At 46.0% G+C, this 23,570-nt stretch overlaps 2 protein-coding genes across 3 annotated transcripts in view; one reads left to right on the top strand and one right to left on the bottom strand.

The window, feature by feature from the left end:
• Positions 1-23,570, bottom strand: part of DYNLL1 (dynein light chain LC8-type 1) — a 39,119-nt gene that overhangs the window by 6,116 nt on the left and 9,433 nt on the right. The window contains exon 1 of one of the 2 annotated variants that reach the window (XM_068563167.1): positions 16,777-16,870. The exons of the other annotated variant lie outside the window; for it this stretch is intronic. The gene's annotated coding sequence lies outside the window, so the exon portion shown is untranslated. Of the gene's footprint in view, positions 1-16,776; positions 16,871-23,570 lie in introns of those variants that run through there. 2 annotated transcript variants of the gene reach the window in all.
• Positions 16,952-23,484, top strand: SRSF9 (serine and arginine rich splicing factor 9). Its single transcript, XM_068563164.1, has 4 exons — positions 16,952-17,253; positions 19,634-19,794; positions 21,299-21,471; positions 22,993-23,484. Exons 1-4 carry the CDS (start codon positions 17,066-17,068, stop codon positions 23,134-23,136), a joined length of 666 nt encoding a protein of 221 aa, XP_068419265.1. The 5' UTR covers positions 16,952-17,065; the 3' UTR covers positions 23,137-23,484.

The raw sequence follows: 23,570 nt of genomic DNA, 5'->3' as shown, positions 1-23,570 counted from the left end.
CTAGAGAAAGCCCGCGTGCAGCAACGAAGACCTAACACAGCCATAAATAAATACATAAATAAATAAATAAATAAATAAATAAATAAAATAATTAAATAAAATAATAAAGACTTCGTGTTCCCAATGCAGGGGGCCTGGGTTCGATCCCTGGTTGGGGAACGAGAGCCCACATGCCGCAACTAAAAGATCCCGTGTGCCGCAACTAAAGATCACGCATGCCCCAACAAAGATCCTGCACGCGGCAACTAAGACCTGAAGCAGCCAAATAAATAATAAATATTAAAAAAAAAAAAAAGAAACTCATGCTTTTCTGGCCTGTGTTTAACCCCAAGAGACCTTTTAGGGATATTATTTCTAGGAACCAACGGCCTTTTTCATTCTGTTACCACTTATTTTTGCAGAATCATTTCTCATTTCCTATCTGCTTATCGCACAGTGAGGCAGGCAATAAATATCCCCTAGTTGTAAATGAAATGTTCTGTGCAGGATTTGGATGCTTGAAATATATACCCAGAGTCAGTTACAGCCCCATCCTCAAGGAGTTTCTAGTCAACAGTAACCTAATCTTTCCAATATCATGGGTTTGGGGGTTTGAAAGGGCTTTAGAAGTACAGAAGCCCAGCAGGTAACATTAATGCGTGAGGTGAGGTAGGTGGTACAATAGGGAGTGGAGGGGACTGTGGCAAATAGAAAAGCCCTTTTTTAAAAAAGTTATTTATTTATTTATTTTGGGCTGCATTGGGTCTTCGTTGCTGCACGCAGCCTTTCTCTAGCTGTGGCGAGCGGGCTCTAGAGCACAGGCGCAGTAGTTGTGGCGCACGGGCTTAGTTGCTCTGTGGCATGTGGGATCTTCCTGGACCAGGGCTTGAACCCATGTCCCGTGCATTGGCAGGTGGATTCTTAAGCACTGCACCACCAAGGAAGTCCCTAGAAAAGCCCTTTAAAAGGTGCCAGGCAGATGTTGCCATTTGGGATTGTTGACCCAGTGTTGCTAAAATCATCTGATTTTCAAGAGAGACCAGAAATCTGAATTATTTTTATGGGAAATATCATCATTTTAATGTTGGTCACAAATTCATTTCTTAAAACACAGTGCAGTCTAGATATGGCCTATGGGCCTCCAGTTGGCAACCTTTTATTCCACTGAATACTCTCTTTTTGTAACCAGAAGACAGACTCAAAGAAGTATAGTAAAACATATATATATATATGTATTTGGTCTTTGTCCAAAGATCCAGGCACAGAGCTCTTAAACCCTTGAAATTATTTGAGTTATAAGAGCATCTTTTGTTATCATAATGAGTCCCTATCAACTACGCTGGAGTTTAGGTAACGAGGTGACTCTTTGGGGGGAAGGAGGCAAGATGCCTTCAGATATACAGATAGTTTCATATATCTAGATAGCTGGTCATCAGAGGAAACAACCATATGATTAGAGGGTTGAAACTTTCAGCCCCCTTTTCCTACCCATGTCCCCTTCCCCTACCTTCCCCATCTCCTGACCTCCTGGGAGGGGAGAGGGGCTGGAGATTGAGTTCAATCACCAGTGGCCATGCCCATGTCACAAATTCTCCATAAAAACCCCAAAACCATAAAGTGCTGTGCAGGTGGTGCACCCTGAGAGGACACTGAAACTCTGCACCACCCTACCCCCCAATACCTTGCCTTATGCATCTCCTCCATTTGGCTGTTCCTGAGTTGCATCCTTTATAATAAATCTGTAATAGTAAGTAGAGTACTTTTCTAAGTTCTGTGAGTCATTCTAGAGAATTATCAAGCCTGAGGAAGTGGTTGTGGGAACCCAAATTTGTAGTCAGCTGGACACAGTGAGGGTAACCTGGGCACCCCATTTGCAGCTGGCACCTGAAGTGGGGGCAGTCTTGTGGGTCTGTGCCTTTAGCCTGTGGGTCTGTGCTAACTCTGGGAGTCAGCGTCAGAAATGAATTGTTAGACACCCAGTGGATGTTGGAGAAATAAGTATTTCTTATTTCTGATGTGGAAAAATAAGTATTTGGTGTTAGAAAAACAAACAAACAAACATAGTATCAGAAGTGATGTCATGGAATTCCGTGGTGGTCTAGTGGTCAGGATTCCGAGCTCTCACTGCTGAGGGCGTGGGTTCAATCCCTAGTTGGGGAACTAAGATCCTGCAAGCTGTGTGGCTCAGCAAAAAAAAAAAAAAGTTGTCAGAAAAGCAACCACAGCAGATGGGAAAGGACCTGCCTGTGATTACACAGCGTGTTAGTTATGGAACCAGATTTCTAAGATCCTGGTCTGTTTGACTCCAAATCTAGTGCTCTTTCCATCACCTCAGACAAGTTGGCTTTACCCTTGGGTGCTGGGGATTTCACACTTTCTGGGCCTGAATGGAGCATGGCCTATGCTTGCTACTTGGCACATGGTGTTTGCTGAATAAATGAATGGGTATGGCACCAAAATGCTTGCACTTAGATCTGCATGAGGACAGTATCTGGTGTAGTTTTGATTGGCAGCAGGGAGGGTTCATCTCATCATAGGCACTAGGGGAATTCCACGGGAAGGTAAGAAAGTGGAGACTCAACAGCATTTTTGGTTGATCAGAACCATGCCATCAACGTAGAGAGCCCAAGAATAGGTCATTTCCAGGGTCCTCTGGAAATTCAGATGACGCTAGAGTAAACCCACTATGACTCCACCAAGGAGAAACCCCAGAGACATTTCCTAAATCATCCTCATGATTTTTGCCATACCCGCACCCTACCTCTACTATTATTTCTTCAATATTTTTCTTTAATTCAACTCCCTATTTTTAATAAGTATTTTTAAAAGGCCAATTTATATTATTACCATAAACAGAAAACTAGTCTCATTCATCATAAATAGAAGGTAACCATAAAATATAAACAAATACTATAATATAAAACGTTTTGTCCTCATATTGCTAAACTGATCTGGGACCCTGCCAGTGATATGTGTCCCACACTTGGGAAACGCTGCCCTAGCAGAGGGTTCTTAAAGGGGGTCCGGTGGATGGATTGCGAAGGTTTTACAAGTCCCCAGGAATTATGCACAAGATGTGTGTTGTGCTCACAGGCATTTTTTCAGGGAGAGGATCTATACCTTTCATCAGAGGCACAAAGGGATTCAGAACCCAAGGAGGATAAAGAACAATTGCTCTAGAATAACCTATACTCTTGGAATGAATGCAAGATTCCCTCACCAGGTCCCACTGAACTGGTCCATCAATTGGGTTCTGTAGCATCACATGTCTGGGCAACTCACTATATTCCACTCCTAGCTGCTAAGTTTTCTTGAGAACCCTTCTGAGCCTGAAAACATGCATTTTCTATTCTTATTACTGGAAATCATCATTAGAGGGAGGCAAAGCTTCTGAGATCATAGGCTTTGGAATGAGACAGACTTGGGAAAAACCTAAGTTGTGTGCCCTCCTACGAGTTAGCCTCTCAGAGGTATAGGTTCCTGATTTTTAAATGGAGATAATACCTTCATTGTAGGGTGGTGGCAAGGTTTATATTAAATAATGCATCTAAAGACCTAGCCAGGGACTTCCCTGGTGGTCCAGTGGTTAAGACTCCATGCTTCCACTGCAGGGGGCACGGGTTCGATCCCTGGTCGGGGAACTAAGATCCTGCATGCCGCGCGGTGCAGCCCAAAAAAAAAAAAAAAAAAAAAAAGACCTAGCCAAGGTCCAAAAGATGGTAGCTACTGCTGTTATGTACTGAGAACTTACTATGTGCTAAGCATTTGGGACACATTATCTCCTTGACTTCTCACAACTCTATAAGGTGGATGTTAAGAGCTGTTGATCTCTCCATTACACAGATGAGGAAAAATGAGGTGCGGAGAGGTGAGGTCCCTTGCCTAAAGTCACATTGCTAGGAAATGACAAGGCTGGAATTTGAACCCTGCTCTGTCTGACTGTACAGTCCCACGTGGTAGATGAAACCTCTGAGCTGTCTCACCTCCCCAGACAAAGGGAGATGATGTGTGTCCCCAGAGACTCTCAGCATCCGTGGCTCCTGCTGGGAGCTCCCTAAATATATGTTGGACGGATGGATGAATGGATGGATAGATGAATGGATGGACAGATGGACTGAAGAAAGAATGGATTTTTCAAACTAATTCAGAGTTGTTTCCTCTCAAATTTGACCCCAGATTGGTCCTTGACTGTCTTATCTTCTCTGAACAAATTCTTTGTACTTTAGCCATCAGACTTTCCCAGGGCCCTCAGAAAGCCCTTTGGATTTGTTCACAAGCACACTGAGGGATTTCTTGCAGGGACTGGAGGTCCCAAAACAAGCTAGAAAAAGCCATAGCCTGCACCCTGCCACTGGCCCAGGACTGCACTGTTCCCAGCCCTGTCCAGCAATCACTTTCCAAGATTTTCTGGGACCTCAAGCGCTTTCTTGGACCATGAGTTCTGTCACCAACCTAGCAGCTCCAGCCCTCCCTTACCTGAAAGGAAGTGTGAGGAATGTGACCTTGCAGTCCCCAGGGTTGATTCAAGAACTCCTGTACAGAAAGGAGAGGCTCAGTGGGAGAGTGTGCAAGGCCTTGGTCTGAATCTAGAAGCTTTCTTCCTATGGAGAAGGGCTGGCACTAGCCCGGGGCTGGCAGGGGAACTGAGCTGTGGAGCCAAGTTCTGTACTGCAGTGCAGGGAGAGTGAGGCCAGACAGACTGGGACAACTCAGGGAAGAAAAAGCTTCCCTCTGGCCCATAGCCAAGCTTCGCCTGAATGGACAGATATCTCCGAAGCCTGATTGCTCAGCCCCCTGTCCGGGGGGGCAGCAGATAAATTCAGGCACGTCCAGAGAGGCCTAGTGGGCCCCCCTCAGCTCCCAATCAGTAAGCAGAAAACCCAGAGTAGAGGCTAAAAGTACAGACTTTGAAGCCAGGCGGACCTGGGTGTGCGACCTTACCCTGCCCCTACTAAGGTGTCTGACCCTAGGTAAGTGACTCTACCTCTCTGAGCCTCAGTTTCCTCACCTGTAAAATGGGGATTGTAATAGTCCTTGTTTCTCAAGGACAATTTGGAGATTGAGATGGTGCATATAAAGTAGGTGGTATAGGACTTGGCACATGACAAAGGTCAATGATGCTGGCTACCAATTATCATTAATGGTACCCTAAACCAGGATTCTTAAACCTCAGAACCAACGTTTTGGACCAGAAAGTTTTCTGTTGGGGGACTGTTCTGTGCGTTGAAGGATGTTTAACAGCATCCCTAGCCTCTAACCACTGGATGCCAATTGCACCGCACACCCAGTTATTAACCAAAAATGTCTCCAGACAGGGAATTCCCTAGCAGTCCAGTGGTTAGGACTCTGCACTCTCACTGCTGAGGGCCCGGGTTCAATCACTGGTTGGGGAACTTAGAGCCCACGGCCAAAGATAAATAAATAAATAAAAGTCTGCAGACAGCATCAAATGTCCGCTGGAGGGTGAAATTGCCCCCTAGTTGAGAACCAGTGCCCTAAATAATCTAGGATGGGACCTCCCTGGCGGTCCAGTGGTTAGGACTCAGCGCTCTCACTGCTGAGGACGCGGGTTCAATCCCTAGTCGGGGGATTAAGATCCTACAAGCCAAGCGGTGTGGCCAAAAAATAAATAAATAAATAATCTAGGTTGAGTCTGAATGCCACAGATCCCAAACTCACAGCCCTGTGTAAGGACCACAAGGCAGGCGGGCTTACTTACAGACAAAGGGATGGGATGTCCAACAATTACAGAACAAGTTCCCTCCTGCATAGACTATGAGGCAGGACTTGAGTCTGCTCTAGGAGCCCCCTCTGACTCACTAGGTGACCTTGCTGTCACTCTTTAATTATATGCAAAGTGGCCCCAAGTTAAATCTCAATTATTCTAGGGCCCCAGACAAAGGAACAAGCAGTTGGTATCTGATTTCTGGCATCTCCATTCTTATACACTGACTGGAAGAAAACCTGACTCTCCAGAACTCAAGAGTTCATTCAGACCTTCATTCATGATTGCTGAGAGAGAACCAGGTGTCAGTCACTGTTCTGGATGCTGGGGATTGTGACATTATGATTTAGTTAAGAAATATATATTATAAACATATTATATATATATATATATACGTATATATATATATATGTATGTATATATATATATATATATATATATATATATATATATATATATATATATATCTTGTTATATATAAATATAACAAGAGCAATGGAAGCATCTTTTGTTATAACATTTGGTCTCTTGTCCTCAGTTCCTGAAATCACTTCAGAGCTATAAAGGTGAAATGAGTGTTTTGTTATTCATAACAAGCCCCTTCCCACTACAACTGGGTTTCTGCTGATGAGCTGACTTTTGGAAAGCACCTAAGGTGGGGCTGGTTGTCAGTGGAGCCAACCATGAGATTAAAGGCTTAGAACTTTCAGTCCCACCCCTGGCCCCTGAGGTGGGAAGAGGGGCTGGAGAGTGAGTTCAATTACCAATGACCAATGATTTAATCAACCATGTAATAAAGCCTCCATAAAAACCCAAAAGGACAGGGTTCAGAGAGCTTCCAGGTTGGTGAACACATGGAGGTTCAGGAAGGGCGGTGTGCTGCAGAAGACACGGAAGCCCCCCCACCCTTTCCCCATACCTTGTGTCTCTCCCATCTGGCTGTTCCTGAGTTACAGCCTTTCATAATAAACCAGTGATTTAAAGCAATTATACTCCAATAAAGATGTTTAAAACAAACAAACAGTGATTTAGTAAGTAAAATGTTTCTCTGAGTTCTGTGAGCTGCTCTAGCAAATTAATTGAACTCAAGGAGGGGGCCGTGGGCACCTCTGACTTATAGCCAGTTGGTCAAAAGTACAACCTGGGCTTGCAACTGGCATCTTAAGTGGGGGGAGGGGCAGTCTTGTAGGACTGAACCCTTGACAGTGGACTCTGATGTCATCTCCAGGTAGATGGTGTCAGAACTGAGTTGAATTGTAGGACACCCAGCTGGTGTCCAGAGAATTGCTTGTTGGTATGAGGGAAACTCCATCGTAATTGGTGACCAGAACCCTACTAGGGATCCACAAGAGAACAAAACAGGCAAAATCCCTTCTTCATGGAACTTATATTCTAAAACGAGGATAAAGATAATAAACAAGCAAAAATATGTCTGACCCTGCTAAGTTCAATGGATAAAAATAGACTAAGGGAACCAAAGGGGACAGAGTGAGAGATCTTGTCTTAAATAGAGGTTTCCAGGCAGGTCTCTCTGAGAAGGTGCCATTTGAGCCAAGACTTGATGACCTGGCTATTGGGTGGAGGATAGAGTGTGGGGAAGCCAGTGGGAGCAGAGAGGCCAGGAAGAGGCTACTGCAACAGTCCAGGTGAGAGGTGATGGTGGCCTGGACCAGGACGGTAGCAGCAGCGGTAGGATGCGAGGTGGTTGGATTCTGGATATATTCTGGAGGTGGAACTGACAGATTGGCTGATTAATTGAATGCAGGGTGTGGGGGAAAGAGAGGAGTTAAGCATGACTCCAAGACTTGTGGCCTGAACAATGGGAAGAATAGATTGAGATAGGGAAGGCTGGCCAAAAGAGAAACAAAAAGTTGTTTTGGCTATGTTAGTTTGAGATGCCTATTAGACATTCCAAGTGGAGATGTCAAATATGCAGTTGGAAAAAAAAAAATGCAGTTGGATATATGAGTTCTGGGAAGAGGTCCAGGTTAGACCTATAATTTGGGGAGTCATCAGATTATAGATGACACTTAAAGCCATGGGACTTGATGAGATCACCAACAATGGGAGGAGTACGTGCAGATATAAGAGGTAATGCTTATTCAGCTAGCAACATTCTCTGAGCTTTCACTGTGCGCCAGGCCCCGAGCTAGGTGCTAGGTACAGAGATGTACCTCCCTCAGCACCTGCCGAAGAAAAGCTCCATTACTTATTTAATTTTTTCTTGCCTAAGTGCTTTGGCCAATTAGAGGATAAACACTGAGAGTTCCTGCCCTGTGTCTTAGTCACTTGTTCATTATTTCAAGAGATACTTATTGAGCACCTACTTGGTACAAGGCCCCCATCTAGGCACTAGGGACATGAAAGGGAGCAACTCAGACCTGGCTCCTGTCCTCATGGAGTTTACGTTTTGTGTGTAGAGGAAGTGGACACTGAATGAGATGCACACGGTATTTTGTTGTAGGAGCCTGAACAGACTAAGACACTTCCCATTCACTCTCCAGTCCATTCCACCAAAGCAGCTTATCAAGGTTACCAGTGACCACCATGCTGCTAAATCCAGTGGCCAGTTCTCAGCATCCTTCATTGATGTACTTGTCACAGTTGCTCTCCTCCTCTCTGAAGCTCATTCTTCGCTTGGCTTCCAGTATCCCCAGGGCTCTCCCTCTTCTCCTGGCTCACTGGCTGCTCCTCCTCAGCTTCATCTACTTGCTCCACCTCTTCTCCCTGGCCTCTAAAGGAAGAAGTGTTCCAGGCCTCAGTCTTTGGACCACTTCTCATAGTTTCCATTTTCAAGGCTTTGAATAACACCTCCATGCTCATGACTCCTGTCTTGGTCTGTTCAGGATGCTGTCACAGAATATTATATAGACTGGGTGGCTTATAAACAATAGACATTTAGTTCTCACAGTTCTGGAGACTGGAAGTCCAAGATCAGGGTGCCAGCATGGGCAGGTTCAGGTGAGGGCCCACTTCCTGGTTCATAGATGGCCATCTTCTCTCTGTGTCCTCACATGGTAGAGGGGGTGAGGGAGCTCTCTGAGGCCTCTTCTGTAAGGGCCCTAATCCTATTCATGACCTAATTATCTCCCCAAAGCCTCACCTCTTAATACTATCACATTGGTGGTTAGGTTCCAACATATGAATTTTGGGGGATAAACAGTCTATAGGAACCCCAAATTTATAGTCAGCCTGGAAGAAGTGTGGGTAGACTGGTAACCCCATTTTCAGCTGGCATCTGAACTGAGGGTAAGTCTTATGGGACTAAGCCCTTAACCTGTGGGGGTCTGCACTAACTCTGGGTAGTTGTGAATTGTTGGACCCAGAGTTGGCATTGGAAAATTGGAGAACTGGTGTGGAAAAACGACACATTTGGTGTCAGAGGTGGTGTCAAAAAAAGACACCGCAGGTAGTCCCTGGGTATCAGCACAGTGCTACAGATATAGATTTCAATAAATATAAATTATAAGCCACAAATAGGAGAAAAGAAGAAAAAAGATGTGAATAAACAGAAAGTGATACCAAACTTCTGGGTGGGAGGGCCAAATACAGCAAGAATGGAAAAATTTTCCCCATGTAAATTTATAGATATAACACCATTCAAATGAAAAAAACTAGAAGATGCCATATAGAACTTGATAGAAAGATTCTAGAATGTGCTTAGACAAATCAACTGGCAAAAATACTGAGGGAATGAAAGGAGCAGTAGGGGACACCTAGGCCTTTCTGAGGTACAAACTGGGAGGAAAGTTCTAGGCTGGGGTCACACAGGTCTTGGCATCACTGAATACTAACTTACTAAGTCAGGGACCTGAAGGCCAAGGAGGATTTGGTCAGGCTAAAGACTGGGGAGGCAGAGGTGGAGAAATCAATGTTCCAAGGAGAAGAACTAGCCCCTGCAAGACGCGGTACAGGCTTTCAGACACAGCAGATCCTGGAGAAGCTGGCAATCTGGGAGTAATGGGAGATGAGGGAGAGACTGGTGAAGGCAAATCACAAAGGCCAAGATAAAGGGATGCAGACGGGGTTCTCTCCGGGAGGCAGACACTGTCCCCTCCACCGCTGGCACCCTAGCATCTAGCGCAGTGCCAACAGTAGGCGTTCCATAAATATCTCGCACATCTTTTCATAACTACGTATAGGGACTTGCTCTTTTTCACATCTGCATGGTATTCAGAACTGCACGTTTCCCATGTAGCAAGTCCCCTCTGGGTGGACCTCGAGGATGCTTCCAGTTCCTTAGGGAATTATAGTTATTAATAAACATCCTAGCATTTTGAATACAGCACCCCTTGCGGCCCTTCTTCCTCAGGCCCAGGAGGGATCGCTGGATTTCTGCTTGGTTCTCTTCTGCTTTCCTTCTGGCTTCCAAACAAGCACCCTTTTGCTTTGCACAGCTCCCCTAGGAGACTGTGAGACTATATTCCCCTCAGGCTCTCCCCTCCCTCCAGCCTATCTCATCCCCTTTACAATCATCCTAGTCAGGGATATACAATAAACATTTGTACGAGCAGCTGAAATACTTAGGATTTACATGTATAATCTAACCCAGCCAGGCTCTGATTTACATTAGGGCTTCTCACCCTAAGTCACTGGCGGCTGTAGAGTGAGAAAGAAAGAACACTCCTCAGCCCCACCTAACTGTGCTGAGCTGGGTAGCTTCCCCAAAGCGACAGAAGTCGTCCCAGCTTTCTTTGCACATGCTTTTCCTTCTGCCTGGAATGCTTTTCTTCTCTCCTCATGTACCTGGTTAACACCAGCTGGTACGTCAGGTCTCAGCTCAGAAGCCACTCCCTCCAAGAAGTCTTCCCTGAACACCCCATTCAGCTCTGGGTTAAGAGCTGCAGGAGCACCCATTGCCATTGCCCCTTTGTCTGTGAACAGTGGGGGTCTTGATAACTCTTGTGTCCCTGGCGCCCAGCACAGAGCCAGGCTATTCTGCGGCTCAGTAAATACCCGGTGGAATGAATGAACAAATGTCAAGTGGGCAAGGAGTGGGGAAAACCACCAAAGTCCCAGATGCCACATACACAAGCCTGGGCTTTTAGAGCTGGGGTCAGAGTGTTCCACGAGGGAAAAAACCCTAGTCTCCTGCAGGCACTGTCAAGGAGTGTGCCATGACAAGAAAAACTGGCAGCCCACGAGAAGGAGGGAATAACAAAAGAAACTGGTCCCCAGCTGCCTAGCTCCAGGGAACGTTTGTCAATGTGACATTCACAGAAGCCCTGCACATGTGCTGGCTGAGGGGGAGAGCCAGCCTCAGCCAGACAGAAGGAAATTTAGCTACTGTGCACATGTTAGCACTGGGGGAGGTACAGCTTCAAAGGTTGGGGGTTTGTTTTTGTTTTTGTTTTTGTTTTGTTTTTCACTCTTATAAAATCTGCAGGTACTTCCCATATTTGTTTTTACCTTTAAGGAATGTGTTTACTTTTGAGGTGCTGTTACCAAATTATATCGATGCAGTTCATTAAAAATCTGCTTAGTACAAGATTGAGTGCAAAAGCGTTAGGATTCTATTAAATCAGTGCATCCTCTTGCTGCATCAAAAAACATTATCAGCACTGTTGTTAATCTTTTCACACCCCTTCCACCCTTTGCTTGTGCTTCTGGTTCACTGTGCCATAAAATAAGTTTCCAAGGTATGTGGCAGAGTGGAAAATGTTTAGGGAAAAGTTTTGGGTCAAGGGTAAGGAACTTAGGGCTTAGAAAATAAAACTTGGTGAAGTTGAGAAGCCCATTTGTCATTTTGTACTTCAGCTCCCTTTTTCTGGAGCTAGAGCTACTCTTCTTTAAGTACTAGTTAAAAAATTAACAGGTGTTTATTAAACACTTACTATGTGCCAACACAACAGGGCTATAAAGGGATTGGTCCTAGTGGTTCTTAACTTTTCTGGGGGGGAGTTTGGGGGGTATAGGTTTACAGACCCTTGAAAATGATAAACTGCACTGTCCTGTATGGTAGCCACTAGCCACATTTGGCTATTAAAATCAAAATTAATTACAGTTAAATACAATTAAAAGTTCGGTTTCTCAGCTGTAGCAGCCACGTTTCAGGTGCTTAAGAGCTACATGTAGCCACATGGGGTTACTTACCATATTGCACTCAGATAGAGAACGTTTCTATCATCATGCAAATTCTGTTGGATAGCCCTGCGTGAATATTCTTCCAGAATCAAGACTATCTTGCTCACGTGCAATATTTTGCATCCAACTTTACAACTTTCAACTTTTACAACTTTCGTGGGGGGGTTGGGAGGGGAGGCAGTGCTTCACTGACCCCTGCAGCCCACGGATCCGAGAAAAAGCAGCCCTGACATGACAAGCTATTTGAGGCCTCCATCTCACAATACAGCAAGTTGGCAAAAATGAAGCAATGAGGCTGCTACAGCTTCAGCATGCTTACTGCTTTAGATGTACCTCATATGAAACCAGGCCCTCGTGTTCCTACTTGTCTGGCCACATTCAAAGAAACATCAGTTCATTACCCCAAAATAATTGAAAATGTTACCGATTTTCTGCAGTCTCTTAAGAAAACACCAAATAGTCACAATGTACTGCAACTCTTCTTGAATTATCTTTCCCATCTTTCTTCTCTTCTCATCCACCTACACATGGCACTTGCTTCCCTAAAGCTCTCTGCACCCCCTTCCACACTCTCTCCAGATCTCCTAGTTCTGCTGCTGCTTGTCCCCTTCCTCTCCTGCACGGCTCAGTTCTTAATTATGTAGCTCTCCAGAATGTTTCATTTTACTCCATCGCACAAATAAAGTGGCAAAGAATGACAGAAAGCTCCTAGGGTACAGTGGCCAGAAACACATTCCACAGCGACCCAGCCCAAGCCCTCTCTGCCAGCCTGGACCAGTTTCTCTGAGATGACTCATTTTCCCACCGATGGTTTACTCCCCCATCACTTCCTCTTCTGCCCACTGCTCCCAAGGGCCAGGGTCTGGGAGAAGCTCATGACTGAGGCTGGCAGAGAAGAAAACATTTTGCTTGGATGCCAGAGGGGACTGATGTCATAGGGAAAGGGAGGAAACCAGATGGGCAGGTTCGTAGAATGTTTTATCCCCAGTGTTGCCTTATTTTTTTTTTTTTATTGGGCACTGCCCTACTCCCTAGTAGGGAGTAAATGGCTTGCTGTGGGAAATGCATTAACTCTTCACAGTCTGCCAAGGCCAAAGGCTTCTTTTCAATCTGAAGACAATCCCACTGGTGCCATTCTTATCATCATATTAGGAATGATGAACTTTATTGAGCTCCCATACAGCTTAAGTGAAAGCCCCACCCTGTGGGAAGGGCAGGCCTATCCCACGTATCAGAGGACTCCAATGCCCATCCACCATCACCTGGTCATGCACCTGGAATTCTGTTCTCGGAGAGAGCACATAAGAGCCTAGAGCCATCACACTTCTTATCCTTCCTTCTTACCTCCTCCACACGTATCTGAACTCATCGTTGTTCATCCTCTTGCAGATCAGTTCCTTCTGCTTTATTCCCTGTCTCAGAACGATACCACTGCCTAGCCAGTACCCCAAGCCAGAAACCTGGGAATCGACCTGGACTCCTCCTCCTTCCTCAGCTCCCACGACCAATCTATCTCCAAGTCCTATGATTTCTGTCTTTGGAATATCTCATCTCCTTAGCATCTATCTCTATCACCTTACATCAGACCACTGGCATCTCTTGCTTGGATGACGGCAGTGGTCTCCCCATTGGTGTTTCCCTGCACCCAATCCCATGTTACTTCCCCATGTAACCTACTAGTCAATAGGCCACCCAGGGCTATCCCTGTTCTTACCTATACTCACCTTTGGGCTAATCTGAGCACACTGTCATATCTTCCCGGAACAATATGAATCCAACTCTAAAATCATTAATGGATAATGCAGATTTTTTAATGAAGTCACAGGAGGGGGCTTACACTGCGATTACACAGCAATACTTCCTACACTGACCCTTTAATTATCTCTCCTCTTTCCCCAAGTTTCCCTATAATGGCAGCTGCTGCCACTTCTCTCCCTGACTCTCTTTCCTTTCCCTACTATCCTGCAGTTACCCTCCATTCAAATTAGCTCTCAGTCTCCTCCCCTACTTGTTATCTCCCATCCCGTCAGCTGCCACTTCCTTCTGAGAAGGTCTCATCCCAACATAACTCCTTAAAACCCTTCAATGGCTACTCACTGCCCTCAGTAGAGTCCAAACTCCATAATACGGTCTACTAGGCCTTGCAGGCCCCGGCCTCAGCTCCTTTGCCCTCCATTTTCCTACTTGAACTCTTTGCCCCAGCCATACTGTAGGGAGGTAGGGGTTGCCCCTGGTCTGCCATAATCTCATGATCTGAGCAATTGCTCATGCTGTCCTTTTTGTCTAAAAAGCCTTCTCCTTCCCTACGGTTAACTCCTACTGGTCCCTCAGGGCTCAACCTAAATATCTCCTCTTGGAAGCCTCCCTTATAATCTCTAAAACTGCATTAGGTGGCCTCACAGCAGCTTACCCTTATCAAAACTGTGCTCTAAATTGACTGTTTGAATAACAACTTGAATATACACCTTGAGGACAGAACGGTATTACTGCATGCAACCAGGGCCTAAATTATAGCATGTACTTGATGATGTTGAATAACCAGATGAGCAAAAGCTCTAAAGGGTGTCCCTGCTTAGCATCTGTGGCCTTGGTAGAGAATGGAGTCCATGGGCCTCTTTAGCATTAGGCCATAATTTGGGCTTCATTTGGGTTCTAACTTGCAAAGGTTAGTACCTGGGCTCACAGAAACAAAATCCACCTTTGGGGTTCCCTGGATGATGCCTCTTAGCGATTTAGCTGCCTTCCTCCTAATCCAGAAAGGCTGTACTTGTCACATCCCCAGATCTGGGCACATTTTCTAGGCTACATATGAACTTCTTTGGTGATCACAAGCTGCAAGACTTTGCACAAGACGAGTTGAATCATTACTATTTACACCTAGAGTTCTGTTAGGTCACTTAGCTGACTCCACCTCTCTCTCCCTAGGAGACTACCCAACTGTCTCCACCAGCACATTCCAGGCAACAATCACGTAGGAGTGGTAGGACTCAGAGGGTGGTTTTAGTACACCTAAGCACCCCCACAAATGAGGAGGCATCTGGACTTTAGGATGCCTTTAGGATACATAAGCTCCTATATACTCTGGCCAGGGCTCTTTCCTGCTTGCTTTCTGAAGGCCAGGAAAGAGCAACTAGAAGTTTTACATAATCCAGAATACAACAGATGGTTCTGATTGTTTTATTTTAGAAATAATTTATTTTTTTATTCCAATTATGAAAGTAGTACATGCTAATTACAGACAATTTCATAAACACAGAAAAGCACAAATAAAAATATAGAAATCAGGGAACTTCCCTGGTGGCGCAGTGTTTAGGAATCCGCCTGCCAATGCAGGGGACACAGGTTGGATCCCTGGTCTGGGAAGATCCCACATGCCGTGGAGCAACTAAGCCCGTGCACCACAACTACTGAGACTGCGCTCTAGAGCACCTGAGCCACAAATACTGAGCCTGTGTGCCACAATTAGTGAAGCTCGCGCTCCGAAACAAGAGAAGTCACCACGATGTGAAGCCAGCGCACCGCAATGAAGAGTAGCCCCCGCTCGCCACAACTAGAGAAAGCCGGCGAGCAGCAACGAAGACCCAACGCAGCCAATAAATAAATAAATAAATTTACAAATTAAATATTTGGTTTTATTCTCTTGCTATTGCTAGCACTAACAGAGTTTGTCTTTGTTTCATAACTCCCCCCAACACTTTATTATGAAAGTTTTCAAATATATAGAAAGGTTGAAAGAATGGTACAGTGAACACACTGAATACACCCACCATCTAGATTCTACTAGTTCTACTAGTTAACCCACCTTCTAGTTTACGTTCTACTGTATTTGCTTTCTCATGTATCTACCCATCCATCAATCCACAGAGGTTTTTTTTTTTTAACAAATTTATTTATTTTATTTATTTATTTTTGGCTGCATTGGGTCTTCATTGCTGCGCGTGTGGGCTTTCTCTAGTTGCGGAGAGCGGGGCTACTCTTCGTTGAGGCGCACGCGGGCTTCAGTAGATGTGCTCGCGGGCTCTAGAGAGCAGGCGCACGGGCTTAGTTGCTCCGCGGCATGTGGGATCTTCCCGGACCAGGGCTCGAACCCTAGTCCCCTGCATTGGCAGGCGGATTCTTAACCACTGCGCCACCAGGGAAGCCCCAGAGGTTTCATGTTTAACATGAAAAATCTTTTTAGATCAAGACTCTAGATGTAAGACCTCATTCTTGTAACGTCCCCAGGTTCAATGCTCTGCCCTGAATGTAAATGCATTCAATGGAATGTAAATGTGGAAACGTTCCAAGGTGGGAGTCTACCTGAGCTCCCGAGCTTCTGAAGGACTCAGCGCATAGGCTGGAAGCATGGCTCTGGGTTCTAATCCTGACCCCATTATGATACCTCCGTTTTCTCACCTGTAATATTGGAATCTCTCCATACTGCGTGAGGATTAAAAGCACAGTTCGCGGGAAGCACTCTATAGTGACAGTCGCTACAGTTATGATCCATTTTTTTTTTTTTTGGCCACGCCGCGCGGCTTGCAGGATCTTAGTTCCCCGACCAGGGATAGAACCCGTGCCCCTACAGTGGAAGCGCGCGCCAGGGAATTCCCAGTAATGATTCTTTTACTCCCTCCTTGTCTCCGATAAATTTCAAGTCCAGTTATGGAGCCCATCTCAGGTCTCTTACACCCATTTTAATCCACCTAACACCCTCGGTTCTAAGCAACTGTAAAACAGGGACAGGGTGGCCCAGAGGGCTACAGACCTGAGGCCGTCGAGGACTCCTTCAGTCCGCTGCGGGGTCAGCCTGAGCCCCTGGCCGACTCCCTGCGGCGCCCTGCACGCGGAGTGACGGCCCGCGGGGCCCACCCTGAGCGCTACACCCGTGTCACCTCAGCAAATGTTCACAAAAACCTGTGAGGTAGACAGCGCTACAGAGGGAGAAAACTGAGGCCCAAGGAGCCTGAGTCACTTGCCCAAGTCGACGCAGCTGGCGAGTGACTTGCCTTCGGGAACTGACTCCAAATCGCCTGACTCCAAGCTCTCTCCCGGTTGTCGCCCCCCGACCCACTTTGCACCTACAGGGGACGCACGCGCACGCGCAGTCGTCGCAGCCGCGTCCCCTTTAAGAGGATTCCTTTTGCCTCCTCCGACCCTTTCGCTTCCGTTCCCGTTCCCACAATGCTGTGCGGCTGAGCGCCTCCGAGCCCGCGGGGACGCTGCGGGGGGACCCCGGCTGAGGCGGCGGCGGCGGGGACGTGGGCTGCGGCAGGCCCGCGGCGTCGGGCGGTGCGGATGTCGGGCTGGGCGGACGAGCGCGGCGGCGAGGGCGACGGACGCATCTACGTGGGGAACCTTCCGACCGACGTGCGCGAGAAGGACCTGGAGGACCTCTTCTACAAGTACGGCCGCATCCGCGACATCGAGCTCAAGAACCGGCACGGCCTCGTGCCCTTCGCCTTCGTGCGCTTCGAGGACCCGCGGTGAGGGCCCCGCGCCGCCCGCCAGCCCGCCGGCCGGCCCGACGCCCCGGGCCCCCGCCTTCCCTCCCCTCCCCGCTCCCTTCCAGGGCCTCCCCTCCCCCCTCGCCGCAGACCCCTCACGGCGCCCCCGGGTGGAGGCTGAGGCCTCCTCTCGCCGCGGGGCTGCGGGCAGTCCTTTGCTCCGTCACTTCCTCTATTATTATTTTTTTTTACTTAGAAACACAAAAGCCGGGTCTTGGGAGGGCCCAAGCCCGCCCAGACCGGCCTCAGGGATGGTACAGATGCCCGTTCTCTTCCTCGCGGCAGGACAGGCACCCTTCGGAGAAAGCGGCCCAGGGATTGGGAAGCTTGGCCCCTGAGCCGGCCCGGAGAGGACTGGGTGAGGAGGGAAGGGTCGCCCTCCCTGCCCACTCCTCCCCCCAGCTGGGACTCGCCGTTGTGGGGCGCACAGTGCCGGGGTGTGGATGCCTTTGGAGGGCGTAAAGGGGCTCTTTGATGGAACGGATCTCCATACACGCGCGCCCCGCCCCACACGGCCAGGGCCTCGTTCTGATAAAAGCGTCAGGGATCTGGGAAAACTTCTAAAACAGTCTGATGGGGGTCTCTGATTTCACTGTTCCTCCTCTAATAAGGGAGGCACCGCTAGATGCTAAGGGCCCCGAGGATGTGGAAGCTCTAGATCCCGAAACCGGCTCGAAGGGGGTCTTTGTGACTTTGCAAAGAGTGTCGGCCCTTGCCCCAGAAAAGGCCTGAGAACTTTCAACACTGCGCTTGTTGGTTCGCACTGTGGTGGTTACTACACTCGGGGTAAATCGGAACTCGCTCGCTGGTTTCCAGCATTGGCTGAGGGAGCGCTTTGCCTAGTCTGCGCCCTGCGGGCTTCACTACGAGGACTGCCCGTGGGGTGTCCTGCCCATCTTGGGGGGTGATACGAGGCAAGGGGAGCGTCTGAGGATGAGGAGGCTGGACGCACCCTAAGGCTTTGATGGCTGAAGACTCTGACGGAGCTCATTCCTAGTGTCTTGCCATTTGCCTCAAAAAATGGAACTAGGCATTTTCACACACACCTAAACTGGAAAAGGTTGCACGTCTATTAATTAGTAACAGTTTCCGTGTGTTTCTTAAGTTGCTATGTGTCATGTACCATACTATGTATCATTTAGCATTTTCAACAGCCTATAAACTAGGTGCTACTAATCACATTTTCAGATGAGGTAACAGGATTTAGGGTTGATAAAAGGGAAGGGTACTAGGGAAGGTAGGATTTGAACCTCCTGTCCTGTCGAATACAAACTTACTGTATGATATGTCATCTTTTCCCTCATTCCTTTCATAATGAAAAGCTATCTTTTGCTATTGCTAGATGCCAAGTTTCAAGCAAAGCACTGCACACGTAGTATCTTATTTAATCCTTACAAAAACCCTGTGAGACAGGCATTACTCACATTCACATGTAAAATCTTGATCACATACTTACACAGAGACAACTACTAGTAAGTAGCAGGAGGATGATTTGAACTGAGGACAGTTTTTATTCATAGTCTTAAACCCTGGCAGTTCTGCCTTTCTCCCACTGTATTATGAATATAGCTAAGGTTGAACTGGATGTGGTCCTCCTTGCTCTTAATCCTGGGACTGGAATCTTGATTAGTGTTTATGTGCCTGTGACAACTGAATGCTGCCTTCATTAGTATGTCTTCAGCTGCTTGTCCTCTCAACCTCTGAGGGCATTCTCTCTCCTATCAATATTGGAGAACCAGCTTGGTGTTCCTAACTCTCCTAGAGCCCTAGGAAAGACTTTTAAAGTATTACTTTATTGGATATTTACCTCTTTTGATGAAACTGTACCCAGAGTGGTTTTGACAACTTAGTCCTCCAAACCATGCTGAAAAGGTACACTTGAAGGAATTCCATATTCCTCGCGAAACACTAATTTGCATTTGTCTTTTGAGCCTTACCTCTTTTTAAATGGGTTTTTCTTTCTATAGACTTGAATGTACTAGGCCTTGAGGAAGAATATTAAAGGACTAGTGTGTGGTGTGCATTTTGAGAAACAGCTCACCAAGGTTAGAGAAACACTTTATTGGCAAAATCAACCATCTGTCAACAGTTTATTTTTTTCTGAATTAGTTCTGTTATCTGTTTGTCTATTCATTATCATTTCATACCTAGAGAACCCTGTGTGTGACAGCTGTAAAGTTTAATTCCAATATCATGAAAGGTCTTCAGACCAAAGCAGTAGTGCATCAAGTTCCGGGTTTTTGTTCTTTTGTTTTTTTTCCTCACTTGAGGTTTTCCTTTTATTCTTGTTAGTCATGTTCCTCACTGGGAAGTCAGTCGGCCCTCCTGAGCAGCACTAACTCCAAACTTTTCTTTGCAGAGATGCTGAGGATGCAATTTATGGAAGGAATGGTTATGATTATGGCCAGTGCCGGCTTCGTGTGGAGTTCCCCAGGACTTACGGAGGTCGGGGTGGGTGGCCCCGTGGTGGGAGGAATGGGCCTCCTACAAGAAGATCTGATTTCCGAGTTCTTGTTTCAGGTATGTTCCTTTCAAACTAAATAAGATGATGCATGTAAAATACTTAGCACAGAGTCTGGCCTCCAAGAAATGTTAGCTGTTATTCTTCAGTGCGTGGGATGTGTGGGGTTTTCTTTTCAACAGCCCATGCACGGTGACAGTCTGAAGCCCTGCCAGTGAGGCAGGTACCTTGCCAATGAAATTGCACTGATAGTGCAGCCTTGATAGAACATAAACTTTCTTCTTATAATGGAGTTTTCTAGTGTTGAAAGGGAAGATGATGGCAAAACCCCTTGAGCTGGAATTCTAAAGACATTTTCTTTTGGAATGTACCCTGGTGTCGGACTTGCTAGAAGGACATTGCAGAAGCCAGATTTGAACAAATTACCTAGCCTTGGATCCTAAAATAGGCCATATTTTGTGGTGGTTTTGGAATTATGTAAAAAAGAAACCAAAACTACAACTTGGAGTCTTAGTGATTGTATTGCAAAGTATAGAACGAAATGTCTAGTGTTGACAAGTGATGAAATGCTAAGCTCAGAGGTTTATGCATCTTTTTGAAATATTAACACACTGGTAAAAACCTGGGGCCCTCTGCACATTGCAGGGGTGTTTTAGGGCCCTGGTGGAGTGAAGTGTATTGAGGAGCCTGGCACTGTCTTAGATGTGAATGTCACACAGTCACATCAGACTCCCATGGTGCTTAAGAGTGATCCTGTCAGTATCTGCCTATCTGTGTCCCTTTGTAATTTTTTAACCCCAGAACTCTATTCCCTCCTTCAGGATGTCATGCATATCTTTTTTTCTCTCCATGCTGCTCTGAAATCCTGCTTAGAAAACTATTAGGAAATGGCTGCAGTCCTGAGCTGTGAGCGGTAAACACAGCCTTTGAGAGCAGGAGCACATTTCCCTTTCATGACATCAGGTAGGGTTGTATGACTCCCGACTAGTTTTAGCGTCTGAGTCTTACCTTTTCCCCTACTGTATTGAAGAGTGTTGGTGATCTTTTAAGAGGTACTTTGTCTAGTTTGTCAGTCATTCACACCTACAGGAAAACAAACTTTCGATTTTCGTTGTGTTACTTCAGCTACACTTTGGTTATTTTATTGGTGGTTTCAAAATTCCTATGTCCTGGGAACCCAGTCAGGCAAGAAATAATTGGTACCGATAAATTTCATAATGGAAAAAATTAGAACTCAAAGTCTTGGGAGTTTGTTATTAATTATGAAGGACAAAGAAAGAGAGGCTCTGAATTCTTAGAGGTACTAAACCTATAATGGGATGAACTTCTTGGTCTGTCGGAAAGGCTTGGTCTCTGGAAGATTATCCTAGGACCAGCTTCTTATGGTGGTTTACCACACATACTTTAGTGTTCTTCTCTGGTTTTGTGTCCCTTATTAAAATTTGTGATTTGAGGACCCTCAGGATTTAAAAGTAGTGATTGATGGAGAAGGGACCCTAGGTCTTGATGGCTCTTAACATAGATGAAGGATGTGGCCTCTTCTCTTATGTTCTCTGTGCCTAGGACTTCCTCCATCAGGCAGCTGGCAGGACCTGAAAGATCATATGCGAGAAGCTGGGGATGTCTGTTACGCAGATGTGCAGAAAGATGGAATGGGGATGGTTGAATATCTCAGAAAAGAAGACATGGAATATGCCCTGCGTAAACTGGATGACACCAAATTCCGCTCTCATGAGGTGGGTCCCCACCTTCTGTTGAGGAGCTTGTACCTAGACCACTCCACCTGAAGCTGACCTAGCAGAAGTAGCAACAGGCCATGCGTTTGCCATTTGAGGACCTCACAATACCATTAAAGATCTATCTTACGTGGACAAAGCCAAGGAATTCATCATGCCTAAGCCCTGCAGGGTCATAACAGAGAGAAGTCTGCAGTCATAGTATTTTTAACCTGGAGAGAATACTGGTGCAGTCTGTCATAATGTGGTGAGCTATTCCATGATAACACCCTTTCACAACTGGCTTAACCCGCAGTGTCCCTCCATGAACCTAATTATTATGGCTCTCCCTCCTTTGGGTCTAGTCTGGGCTCTGCAAGCCAACCTCATCATCTCAGCCCTTCTAGGTACTGCTACTGGGGCTGAGTTGTCACTTCACTGTGCCTTTCCCAAAGTGATGCAGGAGCCTCTTTGAAACCTTAGCCCTTGGCATTTTCTTGTTGTTCATCACCTCACCCTGGGGACTTAGTTCTTGATGTACTTCCTTTCAAGTAGGTGGCTGCTGCTTTGGATCTCAGTTTGATTCAAATGGCGACTATTCCTTTGATACCATTGAGACCAGATACCAGACCACCAATTGGACATTTTTGCTGGTTATCCTGTCCTGACTTGCTATGGGGTTTAGGGATGTCTGGGGACATGAATTTCTGGGGCCATTTCTTTTTCTAAGGATTCATATAATTCCCTAACTTTATGGCTTGGAGGCTGCATGGGTTAACAGTGCTTTTGCTCAGACTGTCCTCTAAGACTTGAATTTGCAGCAGAAACAAAACAGCACCTGGTCGTCAGTTATACTACAAAGCAGAGTCTCAGTAAGGGTAATCAAATTACTGACTTCACTGAGGGAAAAAGCATCTGGCTTCTTTCATCTTAGGGTCTTTAGATCTGAGAATGCTGGCTGAGGGCAAAGGGCCTGGAGGTAGGCCTGCCTGGACATGACTCCTCTGCTGCTTATTAAAACCTTAGCCGACCTACTCCGAACCCTGGTTCCTCTATATGCAAAATAGTCACAATAATAGCATTATCTTAAAAGACTTGCCAGGAAGCTAAATTATGAAGATAACTAAGCATCTAGCCCAGGTCCTGACACCTGGGAGGTGCTAAATACAGGTTAGCTCCTTCATAGGTACCCACCCAAAGACACATATGTGAGGTGGCAGAGGACTAAACTATATATCTGACCTCTGAGATCCTTTCCAGTTCTTAGATTCTGGGGGTTAGTGGCAGGAATTCAGATATGTTAACAGTAGTAGCTAGTAGCTGAGTTATTTACCACATAATCGAGTTGCCATTTATTTGTGTCACCTTGGGCAAGAATACCTACCTCCTGCACTATTGCGAGGGTTTAATGAGATAGCATTGTGCCAAGCAAACAGTAAATGCTCAATACTTAACTATTATTGTTAGGCAGCCATGTTAGGTGTTGGTGTGCTTTATTCTTCTGGGTCTTACTTTTTCCTTTACCTTTTGTTTGAATTTCAGGGGGAAACTTCCTACATACGCGTTTATCCAGAGAGAAGCACCAGCTATGGCTACTCACGGTCTCGGTCTGGGTCAAGGGGCCGTGACTCTCCATACCAAAGCAGGGGTTCCCCACACTACTTTTCTCCTTTCAGACCCTACTGAGACAGGTGATGGGAAGTTTTTCTTTATTTTTTAGGTGAACTGAGCTGCTTTGTGCTCAGAATCTACATTCCAGATTGATGATTCAGTGTCTTAGGAAATTTTTTTAATTTTTTTTTTTTTAAGGAAATAAAACTACATAATTTCTACCAGGGCCATATTAGCAGTGAAACATTTTTAACTGCGGAAATTATGGTTTTGGTTCAGAAACAAGTTGTATATTTTTCACCCCTGATGATGGGAAAAAAACCAGTGCTGTATCTTTGTGGGTTGCTCTTCTACGGAGATCAGCTGTTACTGTGACTTAAGTCGGCCCATTCTGTTTAGAAATATATTTTAAACATTTAATAATTGACATGTGTGATTGTCCTTAATTACGTTCATAGATTTCACCAAACAGGCACACTGAAATAGTAAAAAAAAAAAAAAAAAAAAAA

Source organism: Eschrichtius robustus, chromosome 14 (assembly GCF_028021215.1).
Source record: "Eschrichtius robustus isolate mEscRob2 chromosome 14, mEscRob2.pri, whole genome shotgun sequence".
NCBI classification, from domain to species: domain Eukaryota; kingdom Metazoa; phylum Chordata; class Mammalia; order Artiodactyla; family Eschrichtiidae; genus Eschrichtius; species Eschrichtius robustus.
The sequence above is the reverse complement of the archived record's forward strand: the minus strand, read 5'-3'. Positions and strand labels throughout refer to the sequence as shown.

Coding starts and splice junctions, on each gene's coding strand:
- SRSF9 (XM_068563164.1), top strand. CDS start 17,066: ATGTCGGGCTGGGCGGACGAGCGCGGCGGCGAGGGCGACGGACGCATC. Junction 19,795..21,298: donor TTTCCGAGTTCTTGTTTCAG/GTATGTTCCTTT, acceptor CTCTGTGCCTAG/GACTTCCTCCATCAGGCAGC. Junction 21,472..22,992: donor CCAAATTCCGCTCTCATGAG/GTGGGTCCCCAC, acceptor TTTGAATTTCAG/GGGGAAACTTCCTACATACG.